General features: G+C 44.6%; 1 protein-coding gene across 3 annotated transcripts; it reads right to left on the reverse strand.

Moving 5' to 3' along the window:
- Positions 1-26,253, reverse strand: LOC133094613 (putative UPF0607 protein). Of its 3 annotated transcripts, none has more exons than XM_061195251.1 (5): positions 25,983-26,253; positions 24,513-24,562; positions 4,237-4,316; positions 873-3,046; positions 1-644 (listed from the first exon to the last, which is right to left on the reverse strand). In XM_061195251.1, the coding sequence occupies exon 4, from the start codon at positions 1,955-1,957 to the stop codon at positions 1,070-1,072; it is 888 nt and encodes a 295-aa protein (XP_061051234.1). In that variant the 5' UTR covers positions 1,958-3,046; positions 4,237-4,316; positions 24,513-24,562; positions 25,983-26,253; the 3' UTR covers positions 1-644; positions 873-1,069. The 3 variants fall into 3 exon arrangements, with proteins under 3 accessions (XP_061051234.1, XP_061051233.1, XP_061051235.1); XM_061195250.1 differs by having other exon boundaries at positions 1-677; XM_061195252.1 differs by lacking the exons at positions 4,237-4,316; positions 24,513-24,562; positions 25,983-26,253 and having other exon boundaries at positions 1-677; positions 873-3,758.
- Positions 26,254-26,358: the final 105 nt, after the last annotated feature.

Below are 26,358 nucleotides of genomic sequence, written 5' to 3' on the forward strand. Positions count from 1 at the left end.
TTTTTTAAAAAGGCAACTTAAAATATTATTCGGAAAATATAGTTGCTTAATGGGTACAGAGTTTCAGTTTTGCACCGTGAAGTGTTCTGGAGATGGTTGTACAAAATTGTGACCAAAACCACAAAAAACAAAAAACAACATACTGGCCCGCGGCGCGGAGGCCAATGAGGTCGGCGCCAACGGCCGGCGTTGTGGGCGGGAAGCCGCGCGGGAGCGCGGCATCGAGGGGCCGGCCTAGCTGGGGCCCGTGGCCCTGCGTCTTCTGGCTGCGACGCCGGTCCTGCGCAGGCTGCGGGGGCCACAGCCGCTGGGCGATGGGCGCCCGAGGGGCCGGGAGGCGAGCCGTGGCCCCCAGGCGGGTGTGGGCATCCTATCTGCAGCCAGCGTCCCCGAGGCCGCGCTCGGGCCATGATCACTCGGTGAAGCTGCGCCGCGACAGCGTGGCCGACTTCTGGCGCTGTGAGGACCTGTGCGCGCTGCAGGACTCGGTGCCTCTGCCCGCCGTGCGCGCCTCCCTGCCGGAGGGCCTGCTGGACTTCAACGCCGACCGCCTCCGCAGGGTGGACTGGGCGCCGCCCCTGAGGACCCTCTGCCCCTGATCTGTATCCAGAGCTTCTTCCAGCCATGGTTTGGCGAGACAGGTTCTGACAGAAATAAAGTTTACAGAAGTTGTGTTCCTGCGATAAGAAATAAAGATGTGACCTTCCAGTTGTGTAAAGCTCTTAAATGCTGTGTAAGTGCGTCGGGTGTGCTAAGGAACCTGGAGCTAAATGGGCTAGTTCTGAGAGAGAGAGACTTAACTATGTTAACAAAGGTGCCTGGGTTTTTGGCAGCAGCTAAGCACGGAAGCTTAGGAGGAGGGGGCCACTCACCTCGATCCCTTGTCAGCGGCAGGGGTGACCTCAGTCCCGGCAGCGGCAGAAAAAGCGGCAGGGGAATCTTCCGCTTGCAGGGCCTACTCCTGGTAGATACCAGGGAAGAGGAGCTTCTTGATGGGATGTCTGAAGATTTTTCACGCTGCAGCTCCTTCCCAGACATCAGTGAGCCTGGTGATTTGGGCCGGTGGTCTTCACCCAGCACTTCTTTTTTTGGCCTCTCCAGCATGCAGCAGGGAGCAGCATGTGGTTGGGGCACAGAACACCAGGGCATGGGACTCAGGCTTCCAAGGAGGCAGGACATCTCCAGGATCTCCATCTGAGCAGATGACATGGCTTTCTGAGGAGGAGCTCATTGGAGACATCTGGGCATTCTCACTCAAGTTGTCTTCTGGGTGCTCGGGAAGGAGGTCCACTGGCTCAGGATCGCACTTGAGGGAAGTGAGGACTCCACTGGTCTCCTGGGGCCTAGATGTCAATGGTATATCCCGATTACTACGGTGACCCCTCTTCCGATCGTCCTCTCCTTTGGTCTCTGTGTTATCCTCCATCTTTGCCATGCCTCTTTGGGGCTCTTCTTGGACCTTCACCTCCCTCTCCTTTGGGGAAGGAAGTGGGAGGTGACTGGATGGTACCGGCTTCCTAACCTTGACTACCTGCTCAGGTGGTGAACGCAGGAGGGTAAATTTGTGCCCCAGTGGAGGAATCTTGATGGCTCTCGAGTGGCCGAACATGATGGAATTATGAGCAGACAGCACGGGCTTCTTTGGCGAGTTCCTCCAGTTCACCAAGGGAAGCATCCCCAGCCGGGAGTTCCCGGCCTGCTGGATGGGATACTGCCTTTCTGGCGCGATGTAAAAGCCAGGCGATAAAGGCACTCGATCCCGGTGGGAAAGCCTGCGACCAGGGCAGAAGGCAGGCGCTGGAGCAGCGGGGTGGTCCCGGTCAGATGTGGCAGCCTCCCAGGAGGGCAAAACCAGCGGGTGACAGCCCACCAGGGCCCCACGGCAGGGCGGGCACTGGGGCCGGCAGGGCCAGCGGTGGCGGAGCCAGGTACGAAATTTACAAACTAAATTGCCCATGTAGAACCGGTTGTGCTCCAAGCGATCCGAGAATAGAGTGTGAAACTGGGAGTGCTTCTCCCTAGCTTCACCTCCTCTCAAGGTCTAGCACGCACTGGACACTGGATGGCTCAGCCTGGCGCTTGTAACATGTCCATTTTACCTGTCACAGAGAAAGGGTGGGTGGGGCAGGGGGTGGGGCAGGGAGCGCATGCAAGCCCAGCCTCTGGAGAAACCCCGGCCCAAGGGCAAAGGGGCCCCACAGCCCGACCCCTTCTGGACTTTCTAGTGGCTGGGACTTCTCGCTGTGGGTGGCAGGTGTTTGGCACCGGATGGGCCACCATGCGGAGACTGTTGGGGACTGTGGAAGCCTTCTCCTCCAGAGCTCACCCTGCCTGGGCACCGGCTCTGCAGGCCCCTCAGCCCTGTGTATGTATTGGCCAGCCCTTCCCCCGCAAGGGGCCCAGAGGCCAGAGTCTGCTCAGAGCTGAGTGCAGGAGGCACCCAGAGCTTGCCAGGGTGTGGCCAGCCTCCTCCGGGGACCTCCCAAGCTTCTCTGTGAGGCCTGGAGACTGGAGCACCTTCTCCAGGGCTGCTCAGCTGCCAGCATCACCATGAGCCAGGCGGCGAAGGTTTCTGAGCAGGGGATGCAGAGCCTGACCCGACTGGAAGCTGCACCCCACGATGTCCCTTCCTGGCAGATAGGTTCTTTCTTCACTTCTTTTTCGAAATTTGATAAAACAACATTTAAACTTTCCACTGTTCTTCAGGATATACAGATGGTAGTGGCTTAGCTAGGATTCGAACCAAGCCTGTGTGATTCCAGAGCTCGTGCTCTGGACTGTGGTGCCTCCTTATCATATATGCTTCATGTGCTACTTTTGTTTGTTTGTTTTCTTGTAGTCCTTACGGTACTTAGCCCTAAGTGCCATACCTGTAATGAACACATACACTGCCCTGTAGGAGGTCTTCTTTTGTTCAACTCATGAATTGGTCATCCACCGCACTGGGTTCTGGTCTCAGAAGATACAGGTCAGGGAGCACCAGCTGTCAGCATAGCAGCATACCACATTTCTAATTGAGGCTTGCAGCCCAGATTTTCCCTTTGGTCTAGTTTGAAGGATCCAGATATGTAAAGATTATATTCTAGATAAATCATGGGCTATCCTGAAAGAAATTCACCAGTAAATTATTCCAGTTTCTCTGGCCTTCCTGGAGTATATCCAGTAAGGCATCTCATTCATGTCTAGAAAGCAAATATATCATTTATTGCAACTTCATCATGGAGCGATGTATTGGTTTAAAGTACGATCAACACAATTTGGTCATTGTGAGTATGCCAGCTGGGTCCACTCTTTACTACACATATGTAACTCTAGAGATTCTTATGCCCCAGAAAGGAGACATACTCTTGGATGTCTAGGGCAAGGGAAACATGTGTTGTTATTCAGGAGCGGGAAGCTTCAGCATGACAGGAAAGAATTGAAAAATCCTGGTCTACACATCACTTTACCTTGTTTGAAGCTTGTTTCTTTGGCTTGCTTCATTGGAGTGTTTTTGCTCTCCTGGGGCTGACATTGTGTGTTATGTATCACGCATGTGACATGTAGAAGTTTCAGAACCCAGAGTCATATAGATCAGTCAAAAATTTATATATTTTAGTTTAAAATCTATTTTCGGTGGGGTGGGGATGGTGGTGTGCTGAATTGGGCGATTGGGATTGACATGTATACACTGATGTGTATAAAACTGATGACTAATAAGAACCTGCAGTATAAAAAAACAAACAAACAAAAAAAAACAACTAATACTAAACTTTCTTTGGGTTATTTGTATGGAAATATGTTAACATAAATGTTTCAGACATTACATGAAATTTCTAAAAATCTTATATGTTCTGGTATAATGTTATAAGTCATAATTCTAGTTATTACTTTAAAATGTATATCTCAGAAAAAAAATTCTATTTAAAATAACACTGGGCATAATTCATATATTCCAAAATTAGTTTGACCCTCTGCTCATGAGATTCTTTTTATGGCATGTGACAGCAAATTTGGACTTCCAGCCCCAAAAAACTTTGAGGTTGGAGGACACAAAAGGTTTTGCTCAGACCTAAATTCTGTCTGAAAAAAAAGGGTAAATATTATAAGCCCTTCTAACCTCTCCAGAAGCAGAAATGATTTACAGCTGTGGCATTTAACCATAATTCCTTGATCTAATTTGAGAAGAGTTCAGTAAGAAACAATGTCTTGATTTTTGTTTGTTTTGTTTGTTCCCTGTTTTCTTGTCTTGCTTACCAACAATCCATTTGTAATTCATGAGTTAGTATGGCAGCAGGCTGAGTGTTCCCTGGAGCTCATTAAATGAACTTTTTTTCCTAAAAAACAACAACAAAAAAAACACAATATACTGAAATATATCCTTAAAAACTGGTTACTATGGTAAATTTTACGTTACGTGTATTTTACCACTTAAAAAAAAGACATTCTTGAGACAATTGTGGAAATTTGGGTATTAGATAATGTGAAAGAATTATCACTATTTTTTTAGATGTGATAATAGCATTGTGGTTACATAAAGAAAATGTTCAATTTGTTAGAAACTAATTCTAAAGTACATGGTATGAAATGAATGATGTCTGGGATTTCCTTTAAATAATTAAGAGAGAAAAAAATAACAAAGACTATATGAAGCAAATGTGACCATATATTAGTTATTAAATTGAAGGTACATTTCTCCTCTCTGTTCTTGTGTGTCTAAAATTTTTCAAAATATAAAAAAATGTTTTAAGTTAAAAAGTGCAAGCATTGTTGTTACTCCACTTGGACAAATGTCTCTCTTGCTGCATCTCCCTAAGGTAGGTATCTTAAAACCATTCATTAGGAATGACTGAAACAGAAAATAATTGTTTCCTATCTCATGGGGAAGTGGAAGAAAATTTTGATAATATATTCCCAGACATCTCATCTGAAAATCTCACCTTGGATCACTGGTTTTTTTTTAAAATCATTCATTAATTTTGAGTCTTAATAAAAGTATTCCAAAAATATTTTCTTCAACTCAAAATATTTTCCTTTAACTTAAACTTAAAAGGGACTCTCACAAACTGCATGGCATTTGAGTCAGAAGGACCAGACCACTGACCCTAGAAAAACGGGGAAGCGCCATGGCTCCTCGGCAGCTGCATTGCAAGCCTCGCTCTGTAGCAAAGGGGACCATGCGCTCCAGCCTGAGAGACACGAATAGAGTTCTGGCCCGCAACAGTGCAGGAGTAGCCTCTGTGGGCCTCTGGTTGATGGAGAATTCTGAGTGGTGGGGCTGGGAGCTAGCAAGTAGTAGAAAACTGGAAAATGCCTGCTCATACCAGGCTGGAATGATTTCAAATTCCAGAAGGCAAACTCAGAATCACAGAAAAACAGGCAGGGCCGCTGGGCTGGTAGGGAGGTGGGTGAGGAGGGAGCTCACCATCAGTTCAGGTGAACACTGTCCCCACTGGCTGCTGTTCACCAGGTGAGGCAGAAGAAATGGTCTAAAAGTCCCTGGGGACTTGTGGTTCCAGGACAATATGGAATAAACACGTCTCCTCAGTCCCTCTGTTAAGTACAGCTAAAAAAAACCCCTGGGCCATATATATACATATAGATATATTATATGTAATATATATATTATATATATATATAAATAAAATAAGAAGACTCTGAAGGGTGGAGAGGGAGATAGTCTGACTAGCAGCCTTGGGACCCATAGGAAGACATGGCAATGATTCCGATGGTTTTCTTTTTGCCTTAGATATCTCAGACTGAGTACTAGAGAAGCTAGCAACCCATAAACAAATGGGTACAGATGGAAAAAAAAAAGAAATCCTGCTCTTTCTAGCCAAAGGACTAGGAGGGGGCAGAGTAACAAGAAAGTAAACTTTTAGACTACTCCAGTCTACTCTACTCCAGTCAAACCACAGAAAAAAAAACTGTAATACTCCCTACACTCTGCCAGCCAAGATAAACGGGGACCCTAGGCTTCTACTCCTACTTGCAGGGTGCTGTCAGAAGGCCTAGTGGAGAGTCAGGGCTGTCGCCATTGCCAGAAGCAATGTGCTCCTCCATCTTGTCAGTAGAAGCCACGAGTGTGGCAAAAACAAGGCATCCTTCCCCTCCCAGCCAGGGTGGTCTCAGCAGAGGATCAGTGGGCAGCCTGAACTCCCACCCTGGCCCAGCAGTAATTAGGCACCCACTCTACACCCCCTTCCCAGGATGTCAACAGCGGCTGAGTGGGGAACCTGAACTTTGACCTCTATCTGACAGCATCAGTGAAAGCCTGCTAAAACAGAAGATTTAAATAGGATCCAGAGTCTCATAACATAATACTCAAAATGTCCAGGACTGAAAATCACTCTTTATACTGAGAACCAGGAAAATCTCAACTTGAGCAAGAAAAGATAACCAATAGATGCTAACACCAAAATGACAGTGATGTTGAAATCATCTGACAAGGATTTTAAAGCAGCCAGTATAAAAATGCTTCAATGAGCAATTACAGACATACTTCAAACAAATGAAGAGTCTCAGCAAAGAAACAAAACAGACGAAGAAGAACTAAATTGACATTTTAAAACTGAAAAAAAAAAACCCACTGAAAAATGTCACTAGATGAGTTCTATAGTAAAATGAACTTGAAGAAAGAATAATAGAAATCACCCAATCTGAACAATAGAGAGAGAATAGACTGAAAAAAAAATTAACAGAGTCTCAGGAATTTGTGGGACTATAAGAAAAGATCTAATATTTATGTCATTGGAGTCTCAAAAGTAGAGGAGGAAGAAGGTGGAGCTTAAAAAATATTCAAATAAATATGGCTAAAAATTTTCCAAACATGGCAAAGACATAAACCTATAGATTCAAGAAGCTGATAAAATCCCAAACAGGATAACCCAAAGAAATCCATGTCAATATTCATCATAGTCAAACTTCTGAAAACTAAAGGCAAAGAAAAATCTTGAAAGTAGCCAGAGAGAAATGACAACTTCCCTATAATGGAAAAATAATTTTGAATGATGTCAAGTTTCTCATCAGAAACCATGGAAGTCAGAAGGAAGTGGCACAACATTTTCCAAGTGCTGAAAGAAAAGAACTGTCAACTAAAAATCCTATATGCAGAGAAAATCAGGAATGAAGAGGAAATCAAGACATTCTCGACGAACAAAAACTGAGAGAATTTGTCAACAGCAACCCCCACCCCTTAAAAAATAGCTAGTAGAAGTTTTTAAAGCAAAAAATAAATGATTGGAAAAACAATCTTGGAATATCAAGAAGGAAGAAAAAAAGAGTGAAAATAATTTAATAATATGTTTTCCTTCTCTTGAGTTTTCTAAATTATACCTGAAGGTTTAAGCAAAAGGTTAGTGGTTGTATGCTGGATAGATCAGAAAAGTTGATGAGCACTGTGGTAATTTCTACTTCAAGCAACTGCACAAACAAAAGGGAGAAATGAAGTGACTGCTGGCTGGGAGGAGGGACTCTGTGGTCCCTTCTATTTCCTCTTTCCTAAAAAGATCAAAGCCTACCAGGTCCAGTCCATCGTCCCCTGTCCTGAGTACTCATGCATCGTCTGATGCAGTTCTCAATTTATATAGAGAAAATATTTAAGACAGTTATAAACAGGGGAGAGTAAAGGGACTTAAAGAGAAGAAAGGTTTCTACCCCTCACTGAAACTGGTAATGTCAACACAAGTAGAACTGAGATAAGTTATGTATACACAATGTCGTACCTAAATATCTGCACAAAGAGACACTCTCCAAAAACTAGAAATAAATCAAAATGAAATTCTACTCGAAATCGATGAGATGGAGAATAAATTAGTGGTTGTCAGGGATGGTTGGCAGGGAAAGGGGATGGATGTTCTATAAAGAGGTAGCTGAGGGAGCTCTTTAAGGTGTGGTAGTAGTTCTGTATCTTGATTGTAGTGGTCGTTACACAGGACCTGCACGTAATAAAATGGCAAAGAACTGTACATACACATTGTACCAATGTCAAGTTCCTGGTTTTGATACTGTATTATAGTTACATAAGATGTATCCATTGGGGGAAATTGTGTGAAAGGTTCAGAAACTTCTCTGTACTATTCTTGCAACTTTCTGTGAATCTATAATTATCTCAAGATAAAAAGTTTTTTTTAAAATTTAACATAAAAAAAGAAGTAAAAAAAAAAAAGCCCCTGGGTGCTTATGCAATGACTAAAACTTAATTTTCCATCTTGTTTTTACCCCAGTTTTATTGAGATATAACTGACATACAGCACTATGTAAGTTCAAGGTGTACAACCTGACCTACATATATTGTGAAATGATTACCACAAGTTTAGTTAACATCCATCATCTCATATAGATTAAAAGAGAGAGAAATGAGACTTCCCTGGTGGCACAGTGGTTAAGAATCTGCCCTCCAATGCAAGGGACACGGGTTCGATCCCTGGTCCGGGAAGATCCCACATGCGGGCGGAGCAACTAAGCCTGTGAGCCACAACTACTGAGCCTGCGCTCTAGAGCCCACGAGCCACAACTACTGAGCCGGCTTGCCACAACTACTGAAGCCTGCGCGCCTAGAGCCCATGCTCCGCAACAAGAGAAGGCACCGCGGTGAGAAGCCCACGCACCGAAATGAAGAGTAGCCCCCCTCACCGCAACTAGAGAAAGCCCATGAGCAGCAACGAAGACCCAATGCAGCCAAAAATAAAAATAAATAAATAAATTTATTAAAAAAAAAAAAGAGAGATTTTTTTTTTCCTTGTGATGAGAACTCTTAGGATACACTCTCACCAACTTTTCTGTATATCACACACCATTGTTAATTATAGTCATCATGTTGCACATTACATCTCCAATACCTGTTTATCTTATAACTGGAAGTTTGTATGTTTTAACCACCTTACTTCAATTCCCCCTCCCCACAACATTCGCCTCTGGTAACCACAATCTGATCTCTTTTTCTATGAGTTTGGTTTTTTGTTTATTTAGATTCCACATATAAGTGAGATCATACATTATTTGTCTTTCTCTGTCTGACTTATTTCACTTACCATAATGCCCTCAAGCATTATCCCCTGTCCTAAGCACTTATGCATCAATTCAACCTGCAATTACCTAACCCGAGGTCATGAGGTCCTGAGGGTGCACCAAGTCCAAGGACCCATGAGGTTAATTCTCATGAGGTCTCTGCTTTATTCGCTCTTCTGATTATCATAAGTGAAAATGGTTTAAGAACACCAGCTTCATCTACTTCAAGAGTTACTTCCTTCAAGAGTTGGATAACACAGTATTATCCAACAGAACTATGTGAGCCACATACGTATTTTTAAATTTTCTAGTAGCCATGTTAAAAAAATAAAAAGAAACAGGTGACATTAATTTTAATAGTTTATTTAACCCAATATATCTAAAATATCATTTCAACATGTAATCTATATAAAAACTATTGATGACATTTTAGTTTTTTTCATATTAAGTCTTCAAAATGCAGGGTGTATTTTACACTTACAGCACATCTCAATTTAGACTAGCCACATTTCCAGTGCTCAATAGCCACATGGGACCAGTGGCTACCACATTGGACTATGCAGCCATAGAATCTTGCTACTCAAAATGTGGTCCCTGGACTGGGGGCATCAACATCACCTGTTAGAAATAAGGACTCTCAGGCCCCACTGCAGGCCTAATTCATCAAATTCTGCACTTCAATGGGATCCCCAGGTGATTCATAGTTACGAAAGATAGAAAAGCTCTGCCCCATACATCTGGGAAGAGAGATACAGGGTACATGGTATTTTCGCTACCCAGCATGAATATTGCTCCTCCTCATCCAGGCTCCATGCCCCGATTTTCCTCAGCCCCAGCTCCAGACACAGATCTACACCAAGCAACACCTCTCCTTGATGCTGAGCACCATGATTGGTTCAGGCATGCCAAGTGATCTAACCAGAGTCAACGAGAACCAGTGAATCCTTTGATAGATCCTACTGTGCTTGAATGAAAAAGGCTGTAAGTTCTGAAGCCACCTTGGAGCATGATAGGAGATCCTGCCTGTATATGAAGCCTGTGAATGGAGGAAAAACCAGATACTGATGACCTCATTTGAGCCCCTGCTTTAAGACTTACAGCTTGACTTTTCAGATATGTGAGCCAGAATATTCCCTGTTTGTTTAAACTAGTTTGGACTGTGTTCTAGATAGATATTATCTGTTTTCTCCTCCACATCTCCTCCCCTTGCCAAAAGTGGACTACTGCACATTCCTTTTGGTTTCCCTATGCCCAGCCCATGCCTTTGCAAACAGCTCCTTTATTAAACTCTCCTCAAATTATCCACTTTGAGTGTGCCCTTTATATTTCCCTTTGGGACCTGACTGGTACCATAACTGTTATCAGGAGTGGCCTTAAAATGGGATTCCAGAATTGAGTGGCTCATGTATATGAGGAAGGCACAGATAACCTCCTTGGTGGGGGGAAATGGGACCCTGGCCATCCACAGCATGCAGTGTCATCACAAATAAGCAAATTATCACTGGCGGTGGTATAGGATAAAGCACAGGTGGAGGGCAAGACATGGGGAGAGTCAATCAACTCAAAGTACTTATCATGAACTGGGTATTACCTGGTTCACCGAACCATAAAATTGGAGAGGCATATCAGCCTGCCATTGTGAAATGGAAATGGTATATACTGGGCAGGTCCAAAGGCACAGTGAACTACTGGACTCCTCTTGTATCCAATGCCACTGCCTGATTATATCTCCTTCAACATTCTACCTATGCCCTCAGGGGGAACACATATAAGTTAGTGGAGGAAAAAAACCCACAGGCTTCTTTTACAGATGAATCTACACACGTGCTGGAACCAGCAAGAAGTGGGTAACTGCTGCACCACAGCTGACTCTGGAGTGGCTCCAAAAGCCGGCAGTGAAGGGATATTCTCCAGTGGGCAGTACTCTGCTGCAGATCTAACTACGGTACAGCGCTAACCTGACTCACTAATAGGATAGTCAGCTGGTCAGGAATTTAGAAAGAACAAGATTAGAAGATTGGTGACAAGGAGGTCTAGGGGAAAGATGGACTTCTTGCAACACGCAGAGTGTAAATCATTCAAGGGCATCTGTTGTAGATGAGACTCAATAATCGGGAGGACAACAGGACCCAACCTGTGGACATCAGATGGCCTCTTCCTTAGATTCTCTAGTGCTTGGTCAACAGACCCTTTACAAAGTGGCCATGGTGACAGGGTAAAAGACTGTGTACGGGCTCAACAAGAAGACTTGTCCTCACCAAGCTAATCTGGCTACTGCCACCATTTTCTTTGTGGGATGGGCTTTAACTACAAATTCAAAATTTTAATAGATATAACTCTATGCGGATTGTCTACTTTTTTTTTTCTACTTCTTCTTAAATGAGCTTTGACAGTTTATGTATTTCAATAAATTTATCTAAGTTGTTAAGTTTACTGGCATTAAGTTGTTCACAATATTCCCGTATTACCCTTTCAGTATCTGTAAAAACTGTAGTGATATCACCTCTTATTCCTCTTATTGCTATTTGTGTCTTCTCTATTTTTTTCTTTTTTCTTAAAAATTAATTAATTTATTTATTTTTGGCTGCGGTGGGTCTTCGTTGCTGCACACGGGCTTTCTTTAGTTGCAGCGAGCCAGTGCTACTCTTTGCTGCAGTACGCAGGCTTCTCATTGCGGTGGGCTTCAGTAGTTGTGGCACGTGGGCCTCAGTAGTTGTGGCTCACGGGCTCTAGAGCACAGGCTCAGTAGTTGTGGCGCACGGGCTTAGTTGCTCCGCGGCATGTGGGATCTTCCTGCACTAGGGCTCGAACCCGTGTCCCCTGCATTGGCAGGCGGATTCTTAACCACTGCGCCACCAGGGAAGCTCTCTCCTTTTTTCTTTATCAGTCTGACTAGAGGTTTAAAAATTATATAGATTTTTCTCATAGAATCAATTTTTGGTTTCACTGATTTTCTCTATGGTTTTTTGTTTACTATTTTACTGATTTCCACTCTGGTCTTTATTATTTCTTTTCTGCTGTTTGAGTTCAAATTACGTATTTTTTTTTTTTTTTTCTATTTCTTAAGATGAAAGCTGAGGTAATTCTTTTCTTCAATTAATTGATTAATTAATTTTATTTTTTGGCTGCATTGGGTCTTCGTTGCTGCGCGCGGGCTTTCTCTAGTTGCGGCGAGCGGGAGCTACTCTTCATTGCAGTGCACTGGCTTCTCATTGCGGTAGCTTCTCTTTTTGCAGAGCACAGGCTCTAGGCACACGGGCTTAGTTGCTCTGCGGCATGTGGGATCTTCCGGGACCAGGGCTCGAACCCATGTCCCCTGCAATTGGCAGGCAGATTCTTCACCACTGCACCACCAGGGAAGTCTGAAAGCTGAGGTCATTGATTAGTAACTGTTCTTCTTCTGTAACATAGGCATTACTGCTAGGCATTTCCCTAAGCACTGCTGTTGAATGCCCAAAATGTTTATTCAGAAGCTGTATTAAACCCAGAAATGGCACCATTTCCAGGGGGACCAGCCAGACACCTGGTTCTTGGACACCTTTCAACATGTTGGGGAAAGGTTATTTGTAGGAATAGACACATATCATGGGTGTGGATTTGCCTCCCCTACCTGCAGGATTTCTGCCACCACCACTAGTTTATGGACCTGCAAAATACCTTATCCACTGCCGTGATATCTCACATGGCACTGCTCCTATCTTAGGGACACATTCTATGGCAAATAAAGTGTGACAGTGGCATCACACTCAGAATTCCTGGTCTCAACACATGCCCTACCATCCAGAAAGACCCAGTTAGGTAGAACAGTGGATTGGCCTGGCTAAGTCTCAGTTTAAAAGCCGTAAGTCAGCAGCCAGTATACAGTGCCATCTCCCCCATAACCAAAATGCACAGCTTTGGGAAACAAGGGGTAAAGAATGTGGTGACCCTCCTCATTTTTACACCACATGAAATACAGAGGAATTTTTGTGCTTCTCATCTCTGCAACCTTGAGCTCAGTGGGTTTGAAAGTCCTAGCGCCAAAAGGAAGGATGCTTCCATAGGGGAACACAACCATGGTTTCATTAAATTGGAAGTGGAAACTGCCTCCTGACTGATACACGTTGTGGCAGAGACTGTCCCCAGAATCTAGCTTCCCTTTACTTCTTTAGGAACAGAACTCCAGAGTTTTAACTGCGCATATGGCCACCCTGCTTTCCCAGAGTTCTGTGTAGTTAAGGTCGGTAGACTATTGTTCGTAAGACATTTGTTCCATCCCTCCTCTCCTCCCTTCATGGGAGGGGTATACTTCCTACCCCACTGACATTAGGCTTGGGTATAACTTGTGTTGGCCAATGGGATGTTCGCAGACATGATCCAAGCAAAGGCTTTAAATGTGCTTCTGCAGTTGGGTGGGCTAAGGCCTTCATTTTGCCATTCTGACCCTGGATAGGTAAGTGTAAAAGTGAAAGGGCTCAGATCTGTGCAAGCTCACAACCTTGCTCTAAGGCCACCTTCTTTACATAGCTCCTAATCCATATACATGACTTGCAAAGGCCTATGTATGCTGCCATTACCATGAAACTCATCACCATGAGAAGCACAGGCCCTGGGCAGCTTGCTGTTAGCAAGAGGATGAGAGATACATGGAACAGATTTGAACCCAAGCTGCAGCCTGGAGCCAAGACCAGCTGAGTCCAACATAAACCAGCCAAACATCGGCTGATCTGAAGACATGTGAACAAGAAATAGATGCTTACTGTTGTCTACCACTGATATTTTGTGGTTGTTACACAGCATTTTTGTGGCAACAGCTAAATGAGACCTTAGGTATGGCCAGGTGATTAAGCTACAGGCAATAGGACGTGAGAGAAAGTGATATATACCTGGACAAAACAATAATTCAAAAAGACAGAAGCACTCCAATGTTCATGGCAGCACTATTCACAATAGCCAAGACATGGAAACAACCTAAATGTCCACTGACAGAGGAATGGATAAACAAGATGTGGTACATATAGACAATAGCATACTACTCAGCCATAAAAAAGAATGAAATAATGCCACTTGCAGCAACATGGATGGACCAACAGATAATAGTAAGTGAAGTAAGTCAGAAAGAGAAAGACAAATATCATATGACATCACTTATATGTGGAATCTAAAATATGACACAAATGAACTTATCTACGAAACAGAAACAGACTCACAGATATAGAGAACAGACTTGTGGTTGCGAAGAAGGGGGCGTGGGGGAGGGATGGATTGGGAGTTTGGGGTTAGCAGATGCAAACTATTATATATAGAATGAATAAACAAGGACCTACTGTATAGCACAGGGAACTATATTCAATATCCTGTAATAAACCATAATGGAAAAGAATATGTGTGTGTATAGATATATATAACTGAATCACTTTGCCATACACCAGAAACTAACACAACATTGAAAATCAACTATAGGGACTTCCCTGGTGGTCCAGTGGTTAAGACTGCTCTCTCAATGCAGGGGCACAGGTTCGATCGCTGGTCGGGGAACTAAAATCCCGCAAGATGCATGGTGTGGCCAGAAAAAAAAAAAGAAAATCAACTATACCTCAATAAAATAAATTTTTAAAAAAGATTTATGCAACTTTTTTTTTTTAATATTTATTTTTTATTTATTTTGGCTGTGCCGGGTCTTAGTTGCGGCATGCGGGATCTTTAGTTGTGGCATGTGGACTTCTTAGTTGTGGCATGCATGTGGGATCTAGTTCCCAGGGATCGAACCCAGGCCCCCTACATTGCGAGCATGGAGTCTTACCCACTGGACCACCAGGAAAGTCCCTATATGCAACTTTTAATTCATGACCTTAACAAAGTTGTGTGTTCTCTACCTTCCCTACCCACTTTACGCTGCAGGAATGTGGGTGCAGCAGTGCAGTGGTGGGAGCTAGAAGCTCTATGTTGAGGATGGCAGACACAGCATAGGAAGGGCCCGGGACCTTGATTATTGGGTTGAACTATCAGCCCAAAACTGCTTACACTCAGACTTTTAAGTACGAGAAAAATAAATGTCTACTTTGGCTATTGTTACAGCAGGAATGCTAGCATTCTTAATGCAGTTTGGGTTTTCTGTCACTGGCAACCAAGAGGCCCTACGTGACAAAACAGGTTTGTTGCAAGCCCCCTGCAGTGCTCCTCCAACCACAGTCCCACCAAGTCCACTGATGGTCTCCTCCTTGGTCTGCTGTGGGTCCCGCCCACTTTGCAGATGAACACTGGGCCCATGATCTGCTTCTGTACAAAGGCTCTCCTTTCCTGGCCGCCCTAGCTGTGAGGGTGGCAGCCAAAGGGCTGGCTTTAACTGGACACTTCATATGCTTGCCCTATAGTTTAAAGCACAAAAAAGGTTAGAGCAGGGATGCACACTAACTCACCCTATAACTCAGAAGGGCAAAGACAATGTAGCTTGTTTTCTGTAATCTAATCTTTCCTATAAGCCCCCATCCTGCTGGGCAGGAAAGGGAGATTCAAGCTTGCCGGTAAATATTAGATTATCTGGTTCACACAGTGTCTTTCAGAGTAACTTGGTCTCTCTTAATGCTGCTTCTCAGGTCTCTTTCCCTCCCCCCCTCACCTTGTCAAGAAGGTCTGGGAGTGTGGGAAAGGAGAGGCTCAAATATGACCTCACGGTAGAGGGAAAGGGTTGCCATGGATCACTGTGAGCAGGTCCTTATATTGTCTTCTAGTTCTGCCATGAAATACCTGGCATGATTCCTGAGTTCCTATAATTACCTGCTGAGATGCAGGGGGCCTCATCTGGCCTCTGGAGTGTGATGCCAGCCCTCAGAGCTGAAGTCCATGGTCCCAACCATTTGCCTTCTGCCATAAAGCCCACCTCTGCAGGCCTTTTCATTTCAACTCTACACAAGCCTGTACAGCACTTCCACATGCTTTCATAGGACACAGGGAAGCTTTTGACCTCCTGCAGACCAAGTATAGGCTGTGAGGGACTGGGTATGGTATCCTGGTGTTCACTGGCCTAGACTCTGCCCTCCATCATTGCTACATTATTGTTCCTAAAGTATATTGGACATGATGCAAGCCAGCTTGCAGCCTGCCCCAAGCCATACGTGGGGAAGCAGCCCACAAGCCTCTGATGTTTTGAGTTCTTCATATTTCCCTATCTGTCTTGGATGCTAGGACAGTTTCCCCTAGTCAAGATTTGGATGGGTTGGGGAGAATGAATAGGCGGAAAAAAGGACCCTGGAGCATGCCTGCCCTGCTTGCTTTCCCTCTTCTGTTTTCCTGTTTACACACCTGCAGGTACTGCTACTTTTATTTCCTCTTACTTTTTTCCCCTCATGGCCTGGACATTATAGGTAGATGAGGTTTCATCTCTACAGTATGCAAGGAACATCATGATCTGAGTGAGTAAGGCATGGGTTTTGATAAAAGGGCTGCAGGATAACTGTGAATTGGGGCCCTTCCAAGGACAATTGTATTAATAATCCATCCCTCGAATTTTATCTCTGTTGAAAAACTAAGACCCTTCGCTGGGGTGCTTTGTGCCAGCATCCCAGTTGTAGGTTCTACTCTGCTGCCCTTGGGTCTGCCCACTTCTTTAAATTTTCACCATGCAAATTCCTTCCCTACCCTTTCTACATCGAGCGGTTGTGGTCCTAAGATCCATTCCTTTCCCCAGGCAGTTTGTGGGCACACTCATCTCCTGGCCATACATTTTCTACAGCCTGGTTACTTAATATCGAAGTATGCCATGTTTGTAGGTGCCCATGCATACTTACATGCTTCACCAGGACCTTCCAAGGGGTCCTTGGCACTCCAAATTTGCTTCCTTCCTGGGTCTCCCTGCCAGGTGAAATGTTAATAACACACTATACACACCATGTGTACATACGTTAACAGGTGAAATTACCCAACTCCATATTGAGAAAGGTTTTTTCCAGATGCAACAGCTTTACTTTCTGATGACAACCTTGGTGCTTGTGCAATATGGAGTTAGTTCCTCTTTGTTTTCCTGCTTTCAGGCTGTGTCCCAAGGCTTGTCAAGTGCATAAGAAGACCCATTACAGCACCGACTATTCTATAATAGTTACCACAAAGCTACCAAATCTTTAAAATTAATTATATTTCTCTCTAGGATTTGGGTGAGTTAAAACTAAGTGAGAACAAGTTACCCCCCCACCCCACAAGACTGAAGCAGAAGAATCTGATAACAGTAGGATAACACCTTCTGTCTGCTGGATGGGGTGGACGGAGCTTAAGACTCTGCTCTAAGGTCATGGAGAGCCCTCCCTCTGTCACGGTCCACTGCCATTCACCAGGGAAGTAACATCAGTTCCAGGGCCCAGGTCTCTTTGGATGATGGAAGACAATCCCATCTTTAGGCAGACTGCTCACAGCTGTGCACCTGGAGAATAGTTCATAAACGTAGGCGCACTGCAATTGATAGGGCACTTTTGTCCACATTTCTCGATGTCCTGATATTTCCAACTCAATGTCCAGTCAGGCAGGGGCGTCTCTAATTTTGGTACACCTGAACCCCAAATTCACTCATTCAGGTTGGGTGCTAAAGGCAAACAAGGCTTCACAATCCACTGAGAATCAAAGAGAAAGCCTTCATTTTTTTCCCCAGACACCGCAATATGAAATTAGGCAGTGCTGGGACTTCCCTGGCGGCGAAGTGGTTAAGAATCCGCCTGCCAATCAGGGGACACGGGTTCAATCCCTGGTCCGGGAAGATCCCACATGTCGTGGAGCAACTAAGCCCATGCGCCACAACTACTGAGCCTGCGCTCTAGAGCCTGTGAGCCACAACTCCTGAGCCCACATGCCACAACTACTGAAGCCCGCCAGCCTAGAGCCCGTGCTTCGCAACGAGAAGCCACCCCAATGAGAAGCCCGCGCACCGCAACGAAGAATAGCCCCTGCTCGCCGCAACTAGAGAAAGCCTGTTTGTAGCAACAAAGACCCAATGCCGCCAAAAAAGAAAGAAAGAAAGAAAGAAAGAAATTAGGCAGTGCTATGGGCAGCAACGATGCAGCAGTGGTATGGTGTGAATGACATCATGCAGATGGCGGCTGAAACCTGTTTTTCCTGAGCAAGCGGACTTGAGTCAGACACACTGTTGCTCAACCTCCACCTCCATAATGCTTTCTTACTCTAGTCCCACCAACTAATAAGTAACAGCTATCAGTTACCGAGCGCTTACAAGCCAGGTGCTGTGCTAAGCATTTCCAGGAACTTCTGGAGGAAAGTTTTTAACCTTTCTGAGTTTGTTTCCTCATCTGTAAAACTGGCATAAAAACCTCACAAGGCTATTTTACTGACTGCATGAGGTACTTATTTATATCCCTTAGCACAGTTAAATCTAATTGTTGCTATGAAGATCATTGGGGTTTTTATCTGAATTTATATTAATTCAATGAACCTAGGCATTAAGTTCCATGCTGTCTGAATCTATCCAGTTCCTGAGTTCAGAGAGTGAGGTACACCAAGTTATCAGAAGATAAACGTGAGTATTCAGTTCCTGAGTTTAGTTAGTGAGAGACACTTGCATTTTTGAATGTTTTTATAAACTACTGCTGTGCCTCAGAGATTCTGATACTCCTGCCTAAGGCTGAGAATTCAATGGTATATACATTCTTGCAAATTTTCCTAAAAAGGAGAGAAATGCAGCTCTTTATACATTTCTAGACTGTCATCATGCTGGCACAGCTTAAGGTGGGCAAATAACCAACACCACCAAACCCAAAACTTCACGAAAGTCCTTTACTTCCTACTGACGGATAGGATATCCGCCACTCCTCATGGGTGATCCACAACCCAATTTGAAATACAGAATACTCACAAAAAGAGAAGACTACCTGGTTACCGGGCAGCACAAGTTAAGTGCCCGGAAATGGTCTGGGTGAAGTAGTATGTATACGTGACTTCCCTCAGGGCTGGAACAATCTCAGAAAAAGCATTCCAAGTAGGGAGGAGGGGAGGGCTGACCATCAGCTGAACCTGGCAGAGCCAGTAAGACTTGGACAGGTGGAGTAGAAGAAAAGTGGCATTCCTGGAAGAAGGAAAGGCCTGAAAAAAGGCAGGCACAGTGAAACCAGGTTGAAGAGAGTGTTGGATGTTCCCTCAGCTTGAAAGAAGGGATGGGCAGATTGCAGGGTACCATAAATATTATTACTGCCCGAGCCATGAGAAACCAAACTTAAAATTATGAAATATACCTTAAAAGAACACATAAACATATAGGAATAGTTGAGCACTTGTGTACTCCTCACCAGGTTAAGAAATAGCACACTCGGACTTCCCTGGTGGTGCAGTGGTTAAGAATCCGCCTGCCAATTCAGGCGACATGGGTTAGAGCCCTGGTCTGGGAGGATCCCACATGACGCTGAGCAACTAAGCCCAGTGCGCCACAACTACTGAGCCTGCGCTCTAGAGCCCACAAGCCACAACTACTGAAGCCCACATACCACAACTACTGCAGTCCGTGCTCCTAGAGCCCGTGCTCTGCAACGAGAAGCCACCACAATGAGAAGCCTGCTCACTGCAACTAGAGAAAGCCCATGTGCAGCACACCAAGGCAGCCAAAAATAAATAAATAAATTTATAAAAATTAAAAAAAAAAAGAAATAGCACACTACCTGAATCTTGGAAGTCTTCTGTGTGCCCTATCCTGGTTGCATCCCTTTCCTTTCCCCTAGAGTTAATCACCAAACTGATTTTTGTTTCCTTGCCTTTCTTATTCAATTGTGCCTACTTTTGACCTTTTTGTGAGTTCCCTTTTTGTGAGGGAATGCCCAACACTCTCTTCAACCTGGTTTCACTGTGCCTGCCTTTGTTCAGGCCTTTCCTCCTCCCAGGAATGCCACTTTTCTTCTGCTCCACCCATCCAAGTCTTACTGGCTCTGCCAGGTTCAGCTGATGGTCAGTCCTCCCCTCCTCCCTACTTGGAATGCTTTTTCTGAGATTGTTCCAACCCTGAGGGAAGTCATGTACACTTACAATCACACTTGTAAGTATTCTTTTGTTACTTTGTTGCTATCATCATTGTTCTGAGATTTAGCCAAGTTATTTTATGTAGCTGCATAAGTACCTTTCCACATAAAGTATCCACTGAATAATTATTTTTACATTCTATTTGGGTGCTTTCCTTTATTTATTTAGCTATTACAAAACATGCTGATATAGATGTTCTTGTGTAGATTACTTGGAACACATGTACAAGAGGTTATTAATATATATACTTAGGAGTGGAATTGCTGGGCTATAGCGGAAGCACAGGTTCTATTTTACTAGGTAATAACAACCTGCTTTTTCCAAAGAGGTTGCAGCAATTGACATTCCAACTAGCAGAGGATGAGAGTTTCTGTTGCTCTTCATCTTAGTATTTTTTGGCTTTAAAATTTTGCCTATCTGGTGAGAGTGAAATGGAATCTCATTTTGGTTTTTTGTTTTTTTTTTAAATTTATTTATTTATTTATTTTTGGCTGTGTTGGGGCTTCGTTTCTGTGCAAGGGCTTTCTCTATTTGCGGCGAGTGGGGGCCACTCTTCATCGCGGTGCGCGGGCCTCTCACTGTCGCGGCCTCTCTTGTTGCGGAGCACAGGCTCCAGACACGCAGGCTCAGTAGTTGTGGCTCACGGGCCTAGTTGCTCCGCAGCATGTGGGATCCTCCCAGACCAGGGCTCGAACCCGTGTCCCCTGCATTGGCAGGCAGATTCTCAACCACTGCGCCACCAGGGAAGCCCCCTCATTTCAGTTTTAATTTGCATTATCTTTATTAACGAAGCTGGGGTTTATGTTTATGGGCCTCCAAAATATTTTTGTGAAATTGATCTTAATGAATTTCTTTAGAGAATTTACATTGTTAGTGTTACACAATATTGGAATATTTTCTCCTTATAGTTCAAACAATACACAAAAAGAAAATGTGTATTGCACCTCCATGCATCTCCCAGACCTCATTCCATATATTTATATACATATATGTCATAGGTTGAATGTTTGTGTCTCTCCCAAATTCGTATGTTGAAATCCTAGCCCTCAATGTGATAATATTAGGAGGTGGGGCCTTTGGGAGGTAAATAGGTCATGAGGGTGGCACCCTCAGGAATGGGATTAGTGCCTTTATAAGCAGAGACATGAGAGCTTGCTCCTGCCCTCTGCCATATAAGAATACAATCAGGAGATGGCTGTCTTTAAATCAGGAAGCAGGCCTTCACTAGATATCAGATCTGCCAGCATCCTGATCTTTGACTTCCCAGACCCCAGAACTGTGAGAAAAAAATATTTGTTTTAAGCCACCCAGTCTATGGTAATTTGTTATAGTAGTCCAAACTAAGTCAATGCAGAAATTTATCTATAACTTGCTTGTTTACCTTAATTATAGATCATTCCATTCCAGTATGTATAGATCCACTTCATTCTAACTGCTATGTAATATTTCACAGCATAGATGAACCATAATTTCACCAGTCTCCCCTTCTTAAATTAATTTTTTTTGAACAGGTAATATTTGGATTTATAAAGTCCAAAATGTACAAAAGAGTATGTCCCTCCTACTCCTCTTCCTCAATAAGTCAGTAGCTCTGGCTTGGCCGCAACCAAATTTACCAGTTGCGGCAGAGATCGCCTAGATGTTGACTAATCCCGTTTCTTCTTCCTGGACACAGAAGAAGCCATGTCCCAGTTTCCTTGACTTCAGTTCTGACCAACACAACCTGGGAAGAAGTAACAAACACAACTTCCAGTGTTGGCCAGCTTTTGTAGTGTTCTCCCTCTCAGCTAACCAGCTGGCTGAATGCAGAGGGTCCAGCGGAAGACTCTAAGGAGATCCTAGAAGATGGTGGTGCCACAACGGAAGGAGCCAAAATCTAATTCTCTGTTTGGAGGAAAGGGACCAAGGACATACGTATTGGACTATATGTGTGTGAGAAATAAGCTTTTGGGTTAAACCAACCAGTTTAGTTTAGTTTTGGGTTGTTACTTCAGCTAGCATTAACACACAAATTTCTTATTTATCCTGAGATGTTCTATATAATATATACAAGCAATTACCAATCCTCTTATCAATGGACACCTTTATCCAAGGTTGTTTCCAGTTTTCCCCTATTACAATAATGTTACAATAAACATCCTAATGAAGGAGGTTTCTAGACATATTAAACCTTTAAGAGACAGCGTTTGAAAAGTAGCAGGCACCTAGGCACCTGCTCCACCTCAGTCAGGTATTTCCCATCTTTTGCTCAATTCAACTTGAGCTCATCAAGTTGGCATGGTGCCAGCCTGAGAGAACCTGAAGCTACTCTCTGGCCCAGAACCCAGCTTGATGCTGAGACTCTACTTTCTGCATGGACTGATTTTTTTTTTTCCTACAATAACCTCTCCTCTACCTATTTCTTACAGGCTCTGAGCCCCTGTCACCTTGGACATTCATTCCCTGGGTTTGCCAAGATGTCAGCTTCTCCCCAGGGTCCAGACTCCTAGCTTGTGCATGTCTTCTCTACTTGCAAACTCCATCAATTTTTAATCAACACCATGCCTGAATATGTGCCTGTAAAGGGACCATTCTAGGCACATAGGCGGGAAGCACACCTATGTGAGGAATGGGTGTTATCCCTTCTCACAAGAGATGACTTTATACTACATATGACGTGTGATACTGGAGAGAAGGGGGCGGGGGTGGGGTGGGGAGAGACAGATTCCAGCAGTTTATAGTTGGTCCTGGCGCTGATGTGGAACTGCTGAGAAAATCAGCTTAGGACAGAGACATAAACTTGTACTTTTCTTTATATTCAGGTTTCTCACAAAAGGTACATATTAATTTATAGACTTCAACTCTCTTTCTTTAATGGAGCCTATAAAACTTGAATTATTAAAACTGTAATTATCACTTCAACACATCATTAATCTTGAAATCAGTCCTTTTTCCTCTACCTTGCAGGTGCTAAAAGCAAAACACAATGCAGGTAAGTTGCTTAAAGGCAACAGAGAAAGAAGAGGAAGCATGAATATATTTTCCCTCCCAGCTTTTCAGCCCAGACAATGATTCTCAACTTCTGGGTTTACACACTGTAGTAGACGCTGTCTCTACCTGTACATATCCTTTGGGCCTACTCTGACGTTTGGTTTCAGAGAGTTCTAGTACGTGAGGAGGACTGTCTGTGTCTCTTGCTTGAGTGCATTCTCTGACTTTAGGAGCATGCTTTTCCCAGCACTGAGCTGGGCAGAAGTGCAGGAGCATTAACACAATACAGAGGAAAAGGAGTTGGTGGGCAAATACCTCAGCTCCCTTGCCTGTTGGTGGGGCAATTCCAAGGTGTGTTCCAGTTTCTCAAATAGCCACACAGTCTCCCCTCATTAATATACCCTTGAATGACTTTCCTTCCTTTCCTGTCTCACCTCACCACTCTTTCAGAATGCCTCTTGAGGTCACCTCCTAAATAAACTATTTGCACCCAAATCTTCTTTTCTGAGTCTGATTTTGGGAGGAACCCAAAAGAAGACAAGGACTCCTTTGCAAATGTGAGGAAAAACAAGGTCCCACTCTTCAGGAAAGTATGTCACACTTTCAAGAAACCTAGGTAAGATTTGGTGAAATTTTGATATTAGGGCCAGGGTTCAGAATCACCTTAACTTCTCTTTTCCCCCCATCCCCCAAAAGATTACTGAGGGAGCCATATACAAGGACCAGCGGCCTAAGAGAAATGAAATTATTACTTCAATAGCTTCAAAAGTGCCTAAAACCCCGTGGTAACCTGTTTAGAACACACTTTGCATGGCTGGCTCCCTCGCAGTTTTCTCATAGAGGTTTTCTCCGAACTCCCTAACTATTCTCTGTCACAGTATACTCGCCTTTTCCTGTTTGATGCTTTGTAACATAATTCCTCATCTATGTATTTGCTGAGTTGTTTACTCTTCCTCTATTAGACTATAGCTCCATGAAAACAGGAACTAAGTTACTTTGTTTACCACTGTACACCCAGTGTTTATGACAGTGCTATCACATGGAAGATACTCCATAAGCTGAGAAAGAAACTGAGGTTTCGGCTTCTGGTCTCAAACAGCCACCAATTCCTTGCTCATTAAAAACATGGGACCTTAATGACTATCAGCCACATGGAGAAAGCCCAGGAGACGGGAAATAAAATGACCAGATCTGCAGAGCAGGTTCTGGCTCAACTAAACCATCAAGCTTTGTGCATTGGAGGAAGTAGAAAAGAACCCATCAACGAATGTATAGTGGCCCTGACCACCAAGAATGTGGGTCAATTAACATCATGAATTTTCATTATTAGGTCAGTAGCTCCTTTTCACTGGGGAAGAAGAGAGAAGGGAGGAAGGTGGACAGATTTCTCCCTGAAGTACATACTATTCTGCACATAATTTCAAAGGAGTAAAAAAAACCACAAAAAACCCACAAACTTTCTGAAGGTTGTTCATGGTCCACACAGGCCAATAAACCCAGGCTAAGAATCTCTGGTTTATGGATCTTTTGGTACAAACCTTGGTACAAACCTTGACATCTCTAATCCTTACCATCAGATTTAGCTCCTCTCTGATAGATTTGATCCCCATCCCTCTTCTCCCTGCAAAAAGAAAAAGGCAACACGTGGCAATAAAGAAGGTGTCAGTAGTTAACGGCTGAAACCAATCTCTATAGCAAAGCCTGTGCTATGCTTCCAAACTTGGGAACTCTGGCACCTTTGCTGTGACTGGAATATTCTAGCCTCTCAATTTCCACCTGTTGATATCATGTTAACTATGCAGGGTCTCCTCCTCCATGAAACATTCTCCAATCCCACCAAGCAGGTGGAAACGCGCTAACAGCTTCATTGCCCCAGCTCCTAGTTGACTGCTTTTGTTTTGTTTTTTTCATAAATTTATTTTATTTATTTATTTATTTTTGGCTGTGTTGGGTCTTTGTTGCTGTGCACGGGCTCTCTCTAGTTGTGGCGAGCAGGGGCTACTCTTCGTTACAGTGCACGGGCTTCTCATTGCGTTGGCTTCTCTTGTTGCGGAGCACAAGCTCTAGGCACGTGGGCTTCAGTAGTTGTGGCATGCGGGCTCAGGAGTTGTGGCTCGCGGGCTCTAGAGTGCAGGCTCAGCAGTTGTGGAGCATGGGCTTAGTTGCTCCGCGGCATGTGGGATCTTCCCGGACCAGGGATCGAACCCGTGTCTCCTGCATTGGCAGGCAGATTCTTAACCACCGCGCCAGCAGGGAAGTCCCACTGCTTTGGTTTTGTAGTCAGTGGATTTCCTGCACAGGGCTTCCAGTGCCTGGCACGGCCTGGGTGAAGGTCTCTTTCATAAGGACTACTACTGGTCTGAAAGACGTCCAGCTGAGAAGAGTTTCACACCTAGCCCAATCCACGTCAGTACTCTTTATTCCATTTTACCAAGTGCACTCAATTTCACCTCGTTAATTTCTCCAAAGGCCCTAAGTGGTCAACCTGAGAAAACTCAAGTTCAATCAGGTCACACAAAAGTCAAGGCCTCTGAAACGACCTCAAATCTCCTGGGCCAAACCTCACTCGTTTAATGGCCCCAGCCACCTTAGGGGAAAAACTCCAACCTTCCGAGGCCCCAAGACAGGTGCTCATTTGAGCGCCAGATCCAAAGTTGAGTATGGACGAACACCCTCGCTGCCCAGTAAGGTTACAGAGAAGGCCGCGATGGGCACTGCAGAAATAACTTCCGCCTAAAGAAAGTGTCATCACGGGGCGAGCTTCCGGTTCCCCTCTGTCTCATGGCCCAAGGCCTTTTATCCCACTTGGCAGTTGTCCACACCCCAAGGCTACCCCACCCAGCTGCTCCCTCGGGTTTCTCCACACCCTGCGGAGCCGTTTGCACGTCTCGAGGGTGTGACGGTTACACCGCGACGTCTCTCGGGAGAACTGTGCAAAGCAAGAAGCGTACCCGCCACCTTGAAAGACTGGAGCCCTGTCGGGGAACACCGCTCAGAGCGCCTGCTGGCGGGACTAATTTATGACTGACGTCCACACTCACCTATTGCCTTTCTGATTCCTTCTCAAATAAGCCAATGAATGCGACGGCGGAGACGGCAACGTGCCCTCGCCGCCAGAAGTGGCTCCGCCCCCTCCACTAAGCCGCTGTTTGGTTGCCATGCTCAGTGTGGCTACCGCTTCTGCTACTTTAGGCTCTTCTCTGGCTTTCCGATGCCCTTGTTGAACTCCTTTCAAAGCATTTCTTCCCTTCCATTGTCAACTTCTTTCTCCTCGGGCTTCTTACTCGCTCGCTGCTTATCCAGCCACACTTGAAATGGCGGCTGGATGAGGGGCCGAGGCGGGGCGTGCCCGGCGCGGTGACGTCAGCGCGCTGCGTGTCGGCAGGTGGAGGGAGAAGGGAAAGTTTGGCCCCTGCG

The sequence above is a fragment of the Eubalaena glacialis genome, chromosome 7 (genome assembly GCF_028564815.1).
Source record: "Eubalaena glacialis isolate mEubGla1 chromosome 7, mEubGla1.1.hap2.+ XY, whole genome shotgun sequence".
NCBI lineage: Eukaryota > Metazoa > Chordata > Mammalia > Artiodactyla > Balaenidae > Eubalaena > Eubalaena glacialis.